This window comes from Andrena cerasifolii, chromosome 3, assembly GCF_050908995.1.
Source record: "Andrena cerasifolii isolate SP2316 chromosome 3, iyAndCera1_principal, whole genome shotgun sequence".
Taxonomy (NCBI): Eukaryota; Metazoa; Arthropoda; class Insecta; order Hymenoptera; family Andrenidae; genus Andrena; species Andrena cerasifolii.
Window position 1 is genome coordinate 6,541,515 of NC_135120.1, and position 11,868 is coordinate 6,553,382.

General features: G+C 39.1%; 2 protein-coding genes and 1 long non-coding RNA gene across 3 annotated transcripts; 2 read left to right on the forward strand and 1 right to left on the reverse strand.

Annotated features, from left to right (window-relative positions):
• Positions 1 to 490: 490 nt before the first annotated feature.
• Slx1 (structure-specific endonuclease subunit SLX1) lies at positions 491 to 4,564 on the reverse strand. The gene is made up of 3 exons (XM_076808650.1): positions 4,386 to 4,564; positions 4,256 to 4,307; positions 491 to 4,184 (listed from the first exon to the last, which is right to left on the reverse strand). Exons 1-3 carry the CDS (start codon positions 4,562 to 4,564, stop codon positions 3,633 to 3,635), a joined length of 783 nt encoding a protein of 260 aa, XP_076664765.1. The 3' UTR covers positions 491 to 3,632.
• On the forward strand, positions 3,631 to 4,646 carry LOC143367100 (uncharacterized). The gene is made up of 2 exons (XR_013084962.1): positions 3,631 to 3,751; positions 3,855 to 4,646. It is a non-coding gene; the product is annotated as an uncharacterized LOC143367100 (long non-coding RNA).
• A 2,958-nt stretch (positions 4,647 to 7,604) lies between these two features.
• Positions 7,605 to 11,403, forward strand: Nipsnap (protein nipsnap). Its single transcript, XM_076808648.1, has 6 exons — positions 7,605 to 7,743; positions 7,906 to 8,067; positions 8,193 to 8,375; positions 8,608 to 8,776; positions 8,857 to 9,124; positions 11,040 to 11,403. The coding sequence occupies exons 2-6, from the start codon at positions 7,985 to 7,987 to the stop codon at positions 11,186 to 11,188; spliced, it is 852 nt and encodes a 283-aa protein (XP_076664763.1). The 5' UTR covers positions 7,605 to 7,743; positions 7,906 to 7,984; the 3' UTR covers positions 11,189 to 11,403.
• The last annotated feature ends 465 nt before the right edge of the window (positions 11,404 to 11,868 follow it).

The following is an 11,868-nucleotide window of genomic DNA, read 5'->3' on the forward strand; positions in this document are numbered from 1 at the left end:
TTACGAGCCGGGGCTGCGGCAACGCGAGAGGCCGGCGAGAAGGGTATTTCCCAAGGAATATGGTTTATGAATTTGTTAGTAAGGTGCGCGGACGAACCTGATGCGAAGTCAGGGAGCCGCTTGGATTATTGACGGCGAGGACGAACCTGATGCGAAATCAGGGAGCCTCTAGGAATGGAGTCAAGCGCGGACGAACCTGATTTGAAATCAGGGAGCCGCAGGAGGGTGAAACGTCGTGAACGAACCCGATGCGAAATCGGGGTGTCACTAGGATGATGTTCACAGACGAACTCGACGCGAAGTCGAGGAGCTGTTAGGAGGTTGGATTATTCACAGACGAACCTGGTGCGAAACCAGGGAGCTGTAGGATACGGACGAACCTGATGCTAGATCAGGGAGTCGCGGGAAATGTTATTAATGCCTCGTAACTCTTAATTTATATTCGATACAACTCGAGCGGTAAAGTTGTATCAGTGGGTGAGCGCTACTAATATTATAAGGATCGCTGGGTAAAAGATGGGTTTTAACGAATCAACTCGATTTAGAAGTGAACACCATTCGTGTATTCAATATTATAGTACAAATGTGAGTGTCGCGGTTAAATAGTGTAATAAATGTGTGTAAATTACCACTAATTTGCTCGGTGTTGACGCACTGGCGATGCGGGGCGTACGAGCGGCTATTTCAAAGTGCCCAATAGAATGTAAACCGAACTCGCGGATTCTATGAGGTCAACTATGATTCCGACGGAGACTTTAGCTCGATCTTACTGAATTCAACCGACTCGGTACGAGCGTGACACGACGTTACTCTACGCGTGACTGCACTGCTTTTAACCGCAGAGGGTAGAAACCAAAGGGTTTATATAGTCCCAAAAATGAGTGGGGATGCATTAGAAATTTCCATATAAGGAAATTCTTCGGGGTCGTCGTCGTGTCACTCCCGTTCCCATGGTCGTGATCCAGATGGTCGAGATCATGACCCCCCTTAGTGGTATGTGATAAGCAAAAGGATTTTAGGGCGTTTTCCCTTCGCAGACGGGAGCTCGAAAAGTGGTTGAGAGCGGCGTATGGGAAAAAATCCACATACGTAACATTTTAATAAATTCTTTACCTCAATATTGTAGGATATTAAAAGCCATGAAACTTTAAATTAAACTTTTTGTCCGTATCTTTTATGGTTTCGCAGATATCCACGATAATATGAAAGCTCACCATTTATTTAAAGGGGTGTTTGCACCCCTGGAACCGTTTCATTGCCGAAACAAAAATTGGCTAAATTACTAGCTTCACTTGAACTACAATTCTGCAAAGTTTCAAATCGTTTTGAATTTTCGAGCTGCCAAACATCCCCCTTAATTTAAGTAGGGTATTTGTATCTCCAAAACAGAGAATAAGAATTTTTTATTGATTATAATACGAAGAGAAATTCATAACCATTGCCAAGAATTTGAATTTAAATAACACAACAGTACGGACATTTAAGAAAAATAAAAACAAAATAATAGTTGCAGGCAAAAATGCAAAATTATATTAAAATATGATCCACACATATTAGTTATATGTATAGTAATCGTTAGTTTCAAAGTTTCAATCGAGTCACAATCTTAAAATTCATGGAGAACATGCTTCAGTTAACATAGATGTTGCTCAGAAATTTTCAGAATGTTTCCAAATTATCTATATGTATAGAAGAGGAAGCCTATATAGTAGATCAGGTGTCTAACATTGTAGAACTCAGGTTACATTGGAAGGACTTACATTTTGGAAAATGAAACCTGCGGGTGTAAGGCTGCATTAAGCTTAATATGTATTACATTTGTACATATCTATACTTATATGTATGGTATCAAGGGGGGCACGCAATGTAATTAGTCATTTGTAACTATTAATCGACTACTTTTTTTCTATACTTTTCTGTACATTTACCCCCTTTTAGTAAACTACCTCTTCATTTTCCCGAAACATGGGCCCCTCAACGTTTGCCACCTGGGCCTTTTTTCTTGAATCCGCCACTGGGATGATTACAAATTAACAATATTAAAGAATTACTTGCATTGAGAAGTAGTTTTAAATTTATTTGGTTTAACATGAAACAAAATTATGTTCCAATGTTAAAATACAAACAAACAAACAAACAAACAAAGGATCGAAGCTGAATAAAATCGTTTAAAAACATGCTTATTTCTTTATGGCTAGAAATTTATATCGATGAGTTGAGTAATTGAGCGGTAAGAAGCAAGGTGGGTTCATCAAATCCTCAGACAGACTTAATGTCAAATGTAAAATAGCAAAGATGTACAAGATACAGGTACTTAAAGTACATGGGAAAGAAAGAAACCGCATTCGGTTACAAAATAAAAAATTGTTCACTATTTACTATTTATTTACAATTGTTCTGTGTATATAAAGTTCTTAACATGTACATATAACTTTTAATTCGTTGATAAAAAAGTAACACACTTTTACATTCAGCATGTTACAATGGTCCTTTTTTTATCAAACAAACCAAAATGTATCAATGATACAGTAAAGAACATTAAATTAACAAAAAACTACAAGAAACTAATTACGAAAAATGTAGATCAGATTGAACAGTATTTACTACAAATTGTCAAAGAATATCGTGCTCGCTTCCCTCATTGCAAAAAAGAAGCAATTTTGCAATTAACGAAAGATAATAAATAAATAGTTTGTTCGTTAATAAAAACATCAAATATTGTATGAGCGAAGCAAAGATTAGAGCCCAATAGAATAGCAGCTTATATCACTGTAATCTAAAGTGATTTTACATATGATTTGAATAGGACTTGGAGTAACAGTTACATGCAAATGATTTTACACGTAACACTTGGAGAGCTTTTAGGATTCGTTGTTTCTAGTTTATCTGATTGTGCACAAATTGTACAAAGGCCTTTTTAAATGATTTTACTTAGCTTCGATCCTGTGTATGTTTTTTGGTATCTGTTTGGTTCAAATCTGGCAACTCAATTTTCACCCACTTCCACCAATCCAATTGTTTCGAAACTTTGAAATATATAAAAAAAAAATATTAAACGATTTTACTATAAATGCACTAAAAACTAAAAAATAATTATTTTCTTGTACTACAATAAAGTCGTGGTGCTGTATTAATTTGATTCATATTCTGTTATGAAATACCCCGCGTCACGATTTTATTTAAAATGAGAAAACACCATCGAAATTGTAGTTCAAGGAAAGAATTATTTTTTAGTGCATTTTTAGTAAAATCGTTTAACATAATTTTTTTTTATATATTTTTTTCTGAATTGAAACCACTTTATAGGGGATAAGGCAAGAAATTTTCAATCATCTATAAATAGACCGAAGGACCACCCTAATCAGCGCCGTTCCTGGGTTTTGGCCGCCCAGGTGCAAAAACAATATTGCCGCCCTTATTAATTTAATATTTTTTAATTAAGAATTTGATAAGCAGTGTTTACGTTTATATCTATATATACATAATTTTAAACAGTATCGTACAAAAGAGTTTCGATTATTATTCTTATTAGTTAAAACTTTACATATAATAAACGGCGTGCGGCCGCCCTTAAGTTTGGCCGCCCAGGTGCGGGGGCCCCTTCTGCACCCCCGCCAGGAACGGCCCTGACCCTAATAATCATCATCGCTTGAAGAGACTTCTTGCAGATTTCCATAACAACCAACTTTCTTGCGAATTAAATCCCCCCATAAGACATTAGTAACACAAGCAGGACAAGTACCATCAACTGGTAAAATCATGTTGCCTTTACGAAATGTATTTGCTAAACAAATTAAATGAGCTACTAAAAGACAGTTAGGCTTTATACAACTAACCGATTCTGTTTCATCTAGGGGTAAACTACATATAGAACAAAATATCAATGCTTCGTCTATTTCCATTCTATTAACAACTCCATTATTTGGCGGTTTTTTTATCTTTTGAGATAATATTTTCCCACAGCATCTAGGCATGTGCAAAGGAGCTGAAATGTAAGTAGAGTATTCTTCGAAGAATTCATAATCCAGCCAACGTATTGTTAGAGGTAAACGACACCACGGGCCGACTTTCAACATTTCTGACAGAACTAGTAGACAAAATTTAAATACATTCTGACGTGATTTCTTCTTAGGTACATGTTTGAGCCGCCGGCTGACGTGAGGATGTTGCCAGGCCCATTCAAACTAAAAATAAACGTGGATTAATCGCTGTATGTCGGCACAACATTATCATTTAGCTACTGTGGTAAACATACCCTGAGCGCGGATATCATATTTGGGAAACCATGAATAATCAATACCATATTCCTAGAAATAAAGAGATCATTATTTTAATGCAGCATTCGGAAATAATATTTTGTAATGGACTAATAAGAATATAATTACCATGGTCCTTTGTTACTTGTTTTCCAAGCTCCTTTATGCTCCTTTCCAGCATTATGTTCCTTAAGTCTACGACAAGGATCTATTGTATATCCAATGTATGTCCTTCCTCTATATTTTGAGTTCATACAATATAGCAAATAAACACCGAAAAAGTGCTCTATTACTTCTGCATCTCCCATTTTAAAATTCACTAAATATACTAAATGTATGTTATGTTGTATAGTTTCAACAATAAATCCGCAGATTGCAATGATTCCAGGGGGGACAAATATAACTAATTGAAAAGTAGAAATTGTATGATGTTGTATCGATTCAACATCGTGTCTGCAGTAAAATCACTAGTATACATATGTCCATGTTAAGTTATAAAAGTAAATATAAGTGATTGTTTTCATAGTTTTCATATAACCTAAAATATGTACATTCAAAAATACAGATCAACCTAACAGATAATGATGGCGATACAGTATCGATATCTCGGAATATCGATACTTTCCAACCAATACATCGATACTTTGTATCGATACTTAATGTAACGATATATTACTGTATCGATACTTAATGTAACGATATATTGCTGTATCGATACTTAACCATGAATATCGTTATCAATACAACCGCACCGAAGCACAGACGCGGAAACCCGGGACACCCCGCCGACGCCATCGGCATTCGGCATGTGTGAACTAAATAAATGATTTTTTTGTATATTAATATTTTCATTTTTTGATTCCATTTCTAATTTAAGTATCGATACCACTGATAATATGTCAGTCGCATCGACACCATATGCATCGATTAGAATGACTATTCGTATTGATTTCATGAGTACCCTAGAGACTAAATTATATTAATTGGCGTGTAAAAAAAAGGTCTTGAAATAAGGGCATAATACATGGGCCGATACGTACGTATCGATACCAGTGATATCGATACTTCGTCTCCGATATATTAGTTGTATCGATACTTGGACTGTCAATACGTATCGATACGAAATATCGATACATGTAGGGATGTATCGCCATCACTACTAACAGAGTTCGGAGGGAGTCGGCTCCACTGATGGACGGGGATACATATACAGGAGTGGTGGTAATGTGTGCGTGAGACTCCACGATTGGAGACTAACCGACGCCAGCGCCAAGCGAGTGACGCCGCAGCCAACCAGCGTCGACAACATATTTCCCGGTGACGCTGGTTGGCTGTGGTGTCGGTTCGCGTTGGCGCCACTTGGCTAGCTTGGCGCTGGCATCAGTTCACGCACACATTACCACCGCTCCTGTAGGTTTTTCCCCCTCCATCAGTGGAGCCGACTCCCTCCGAACTCTGAACCTAACCGAACCTGAAGTGACAGTTCCAAACAGCGTTGTGGGGAAACTGTTCTGGCTTGTTTTCAGTGGGGGAACTTACGCACGTCCACGCATGCGCGTGAGACGCCGCCACGTCGAACCAATCAACGCCTCGGGAAACAATGGGAAACGAAACGACGCCAGCGCCAAACCAAGCCAACTAGCCAAGTCAAGTGAGGCCGCAGCCAACCAGCGTCGATTAGTGATCCTCTAGGCAGTGATTGGAATAACGTGTATCGTTGCTGATTGGTTGCCACTATTTGGAGCAAAAGCGGAAACACTGTGCCCGGATGGAAAGAAGTCGATTGAAATATCACAGGGGCAAGAGAGATTCTTCGCTCGCATTGGCTCCCGCAGCCCGTGTCCCGTTTGCTTACTTTATATTCGTCGACGTTGTCGCGCCGGCCAATAGGAATATACTATTCAGACCTGATATTCGGACCCTAGAGTTTCTCGACCAACTTCTTTCCATCCGTGCACAGTAGACAGAGAAAGAAACTGTAAAAAAGAAAGACAGAAATACTGGTAGAAAGAGACAGAAATACTGACAGAAAGAGAGAGAGAAATACTGATAGAAAGAGATAGATAAACGTTTAGGTTGTTATTTCCGGTTCTGCTCCAAAATGGCTGCGGTTATACCGATCACACCCTAAAGGATCACTAGCGTCGACAACCGATTCCCTTGGCTAGTTGGCTTGGTTTAGCGCTGACGTCGTTCCGTTTCCCATCGTTTTCCATCTTGGCGTTGATTAGTTCGACGTTGTACAGTGGTCGGACGTAGTGATCCTCTAGGGAGTGATCGGTATAACCGTAGCCATCTTGAAGCAAAACCCGAAATAAACATATCTATCTCTTTCTATCAGTATTTCTCTCTCTCTTTCTGCCAGTATTTCTGTCTCTTTCTATCAGTATTTCTGTCTCTTTCTATCAGTATTTCTGTCTCTTTCTTTTTTACAGTTTCTTTCTCTGTCTACTTCCGCTTTTGCTCCAAAATCGTTGTTTCGATCGCTCTCTAGAGGATCACTAGTCGGACGCATAGAGGACAAGTGGAAAAATTCATAACTTCAACATTTCTCAATATTTTTTAATTATTTTTCCATATTACTTCTTAAACATCGAACTTAATATAATCTTAAAGAAATAATTTAATATGACTTTTTCACAAATAGTAATATTACTAATTGCGAAATCCGACTTTCATAATCTAGGGTTTTTTCCACGTTCCGATCACTGTGCGTCACTGCGTCATCACGTGCATGCGTGAACGTGCGTAACTTCCCCCACTGAAAACAAGCCAGATCGGTTTCCCCACAACGCTGGTTCCAAAGTCAAGTTAAATACAAGCATTGCAAAATGATTTCGTTATCAAAATATATGACGGGAAAGATTAGGAAAAAAGCGACTTTTATTATAGTGTATCACAGGTTACCTTAAAAAAAAAAATTAATTACATAAATGAGATTAATTATGTTCCATTGAAAAACTCATAAAACTTTATTCATGGAAAATACTATGTACTACGTACATGTATGTATTGTCTTTTTATGGAAAATAATTCAATGACTTAATCACAAAATTGCGTATAATTAATAAAAATAAAAATGAATGAACACGAATAAAAATCCGAATCCTGTATTTAAGAGTTAATTGTAAGAGGATCCTCTTACAATTCATATGCATAAAAAAACATATATGTTATACAAGATATATAATATTCACTACTCAAGTAACAGAGTTTAATAATTCATACAAAATTATTTCTATACACTCCTTTATTGCAATCGATTGCAATACTAACAGAAATATACTCGTGTTGTTATCGTTCCATGAAAAAGTGATTAAGGTATAATGATGGCGCATAAACAATACGTCCCGATACAAATGATTCGGCCAGTTTTCACCAGGAGGCAAAAGCCGAGATGGAATCAGTGATATTTCAGCGTTGCTTAATACTAACAAATAATAAAAAGTTTCATCGAAAGACGCAGGCGCTGTGACATTGAAAATCCGTAAGTTTATCAGGCGAAAGAGCACTCTCTATGGTCGCAAAGTCTGCCACCGTCTGACATCGTGTAGAAAGAGAAGATCTTGAGTGGAGATTATGAATAAGAACAAATCAGCATTAGTTGACGATTTCACCGAGAGTTTAATCGAAAGCGCCGCGTGTTTAGTTGCAGCGCTGTCGAAATTGGGCTCCGATCTTGATTGGACACAGACCAGCGGAGATCTCTAAGCGAGGGTCCAGTAAGAATGGCTGCCGTTTTAAGAAGATTCGGAGCCGCGCAAATCACGGTGATCGGCAATACTAAGCTACCGTCATTTATTACCAGCCGGTAGGCGACCACGATTCCAAAACATTGAGGAACGCTCCTTTTTTTCGTATGCTTCGCGTATAGACTACGCGAGCCAGTCTAAGCGGCGGCTTTTTAGGGCAATAGCCACATCGTGTGTGTTGTAGATCTTTTGCAAGGTCATCGATCCGACAGGATATCAGTGAAGGATGGATAAACAAGCTTTTCGTAAGAAAAATCGAGCCAACCAAAGAGTCTCACTCGCGGATGCTGTCAGACAAAGGAGTTATTTACGCCTTGCATACGCACAACGTCCGGCCTGATTCCATTGACAAATACTTGGCCAATTAGTGAGTAAACCCGAGGCTCTATTGTTCCCATCTTTTTTTACCGTCTGTTCTATTGTCAGGTAGTCGATTTAAATCGCGGCACACACGTAGAATATCAACGCGAAGTTTCTTCTCAAGTTTTTGCGAATTTTCACATTAAGTTTTATTTGCGTCTCAGAATCGGCACGTGCCGAGAATTTTTTTGCATCAGGAAAATTATTTTCGGACATATTTGTATTTTCGGATATTACAGTGGAGAGATTGTTAACATTATAAGCTCCAAGAAGTCCGAATTGAAATTGGAGTTAGTTGGTTCTTGGACTGTCGTAGCTGGCGATGTCGATCAAGCTTTACACCTTTGGCAATTTACCGGCGGCTATGACAGCGTCGATCGCACACAAGTAGAATTATCTAAAGATAAGGTATAACTAGCTGAAAAATATATTACTTCTATATGACTGTACGAAGCAGAAATGTTCTAACAGATTAATGTTACTTCCAGGCATATCAACAGTTATTCAAAGAAAGTGGCCAATACGTAAGATCACGTTACTTGCAGTATTTATTGGCATTTAGTTACTGGCCTCCTCTTACGAAGCGAAATGGTTCAAATATATACGAGATACGTAGTTATAGATTGCAACCTGGTACAATGATAGAATGGGGCAATAACTGGGCAAAGGCCATCAATTATAGACGCAATAACAATGAACCGTTTGCTGGTTTCTTTTCACAAATTGGTCGGTTATATAATGTTCATCACATTTGGTGTGAGTATTAAATTAGCACTGAAAATATTGTGGTAATTATTTTGAAGCTTTCCGGCCCACCGATTTCAATGATTCTTGGATATGTTATCAAGATCAAGATTCTGAACAACTTTTTACTATACATGTTATCGCCGCGCGACCTTCGTTTTCGAGACATTTGCGAAAAACTTCGGATATACTTCCGAATGGCCCCAGTGGCCGATCGACACGAGTTTTGTGGGGAGGGGATGTGGGCCCTAAATCTTAAATTGTAGCTTCGGGTAGTTATTAGTTTCCGAAATATTAATAAAAAATTATTGTTAATTTTTTTGAACTGCGTACAGGTAGTCTTAACGAGAATCCACCCGGCCTCCCCAATTTGTTCTACGGATAGTTGGACGCGTTCCCCTTACCTCCATGTGCTCCTCAGGCGCCTAATGGCATGCATATTTAGTTGAAATTCAAAGCCAATTTTCTCGAAAACTAAGCGCGATATTAAAAAATTGTATTCTATATTTTCGTCTTATTTTGGCCTGTAGAATCACCCCCTAGAGTATTGACTATCAATAGAGTAAGAGGTATCCACCCTTTATAATAAGATGGATCTCATCCGCAAGTTTCTCGTTCAAATCTCCAAACTCACATCGGTTCGCTATCATGCTTTACGCGCCCCCTGCACTGATCTAGCCCCAACCAATACTAATATCCAAAAGTTTTTTACTAACATCTCGGAAAGTAATAAATTCCCGAAGCAACCATTTTAGATTTAGGGTCCATACACCCTCCCCCTCAAACCTCGTGACGATCGGCCACTGGGGCCATTCGGAAGAACGGCCAAAACTACTGTTGATTTATTCCGACGCAACGCATTCCACCTTCCAACTTGTCCCGGGTATTAGTATTGGTTAGAGCTAGATTAGTGCGGGGGCGCGTAAAGCATGTTAGCGAACTGATGTGAGTTTAGAGATTTGAACCAGAAACTTGCAGATGCCCGTCAACATCCCGACTCAGATCGGTTCGCTGTCATGCTTTACGCGCCCGCGAGCGGGAGCGCGCTCCCCGCACTAATCTAGCCCCAACCAATACTAATACCCGGGACAAGTTGGAAAGTGGAATGCGTTGCGTCGGAATAAGTCAAAAGAAGTTTTTCACAAATATCTCAGAAACGAAGGTCAGCTTTGTTATTTGTTCTGTCCCATGCTGGTGCATACTCTGCCACCACGGACGCGTACTGTAGGTATGTATACGTCCTGATAACCATCTGGCTCCAGTCTGACATCAGATTGGTAGCAGGGTCTGGCTCTGACATCAGATTGGTAGCAGAGTCTGGCTCTGACATCAGATTGGTAGCAGGGTCTGGCTCTGACATCAGATTGGTAGCAGGGTCTGGCTCTGACATCATATTGGTAGCAGGGTCTGGCGCCGACATCAGATTGGTAGCAGGGTCTGGCTCTGGCATGAGAGCGCAGAGTCCTGACGTCAGAACCGTAGCAGACGGCAGAATCTGCTACGGATCTGCTGCCGATCTGACATCAGGCTCTGCACCTCAGAACGCAGCCATCTGCGGACACAGACGACTACGGTTCTGATGTCAGATTCTGCTGCCCAGATCTGGCTATCAGGGCGGCAGAATACATTGTGTAGTAGCAGCAGTTTTTCGCGAATATCTCGGAAACGAAGGTCGAGCGGCGGTAACATGTATAAGAAAACGTTGTTCAGAATCGTGTCCCCGACAACATATCCAAAAATCATTGAGATCGGTGAGGATATAATATTTTAATTCCGAATTTATATCGAAATTACATTTTTTTTTTATGAAACCTAGTATTTTAACATATTATTGCACAAATGTTCAAGTAAACTGTTTACCTCAGGAAAGTAAATATTTATATGTTACAAGTTTGCAAAAGCGAAAAACAACGAATTTTACTTTTAGGCTATAAAAATTTCCAAGCCCGAATGGAAACTCGTGAAAGTGCATGGAGATCCCCAGGATGGGATGAATGTGTTGCATATACTGTACCGTTAATAAGAGAGACACATTCCCGTATATTAAACCCTACAAGCTTCTCGCCAACGAAATAAAATTCTGCTTACATGAATTTAAATGCATTTGTATATTATATCTTATTTCTTACGTCTATATTATATAATATTGTAAAAAAAAACATTTGTTACAGTATACACTACATTTATAACTGTGTAAAATAAGCGCTCAATGTGAGAGGGATTGTAGCATTTTGTTGTATCACAATTACTAAAATGTATTTTAATAAAATCTCAATTTCTTTGTTACTGGATTGCTTTGTGGTATATCTTTATTATTAATTAAAGCACGATACTTACGTAAACAAATCTCCCATCTTTCCCCAGTACACCGCCCCGTGATGCTTAACTTCGGTGATCTAACGAGAACCGGTGTTTTCCATCACGGCTACGGTCGCTGAATCATAATTACTTATAGAAACTAATTACATGGTGTTATTTGCAAGTTATATTTTATTTCAAAGTTTTTTTTATTGAGATACTAACATTTCCCTGATAGCCAAATCTGGGGGCATCTGCCATAGCCATCTGTGTCCGTATTAGACTGCGTTCTGAGGAACAAGCTTTGCAGCGGATCTGCCGTCAAACCTTGGCAGCAGGTCCTGCTCCTCAGAACGCAGTCTAATGCGGACACAGATGGCTACGGTTCTGCCATCAGACTCTGCACTCATCCTGCAAGACCCTGCAGACAGTTGATTATCTGTTTAAATTTTAAACAT

Coding starts and splice junctions, on each gene's coding strand:
- Slx1 (XM_076808650.1), bottom strand. CDS start 4,564: ATGGGAGATGCAGAAGTAATAGAGCACTTTTTCGGTGTTTATTTGCTA. Junction 4,308..4,385: donor ACAAGTAACAAAGGACCATG/GTAATTATATTC, acceptor CTTTATTTCTAG/GAATATGGTATTGATTATTC. Junction 4,185..4,255: donor ATATGATATCCGCGCTCAGG/GTATGTTTACCA, acceptor GTTTATTTTTAG/TTTGAATGGGCCTGGCAACA.
- Nipsnap (XM_076808648.1), top strand. CDS start 7,985: ATGGCTGCCGTTTTAAGAAGATTCGGAGCCGCGCAAATCACGGTGATC. Junction 8,068..8,192: donor CCGTCATTTATTACCAGCCG/GTAGGCGACCAC, acceptor TGTGTGTTGTAG/ATCTTTTGCAAGGTCATCGA. Junction 8,376..8,607: donor GACAAATACTTGGCCAATTA/GTGAGTAAACCC, acceptor CGGATATTACAG/TGGAGAGATTGTTAACATTA.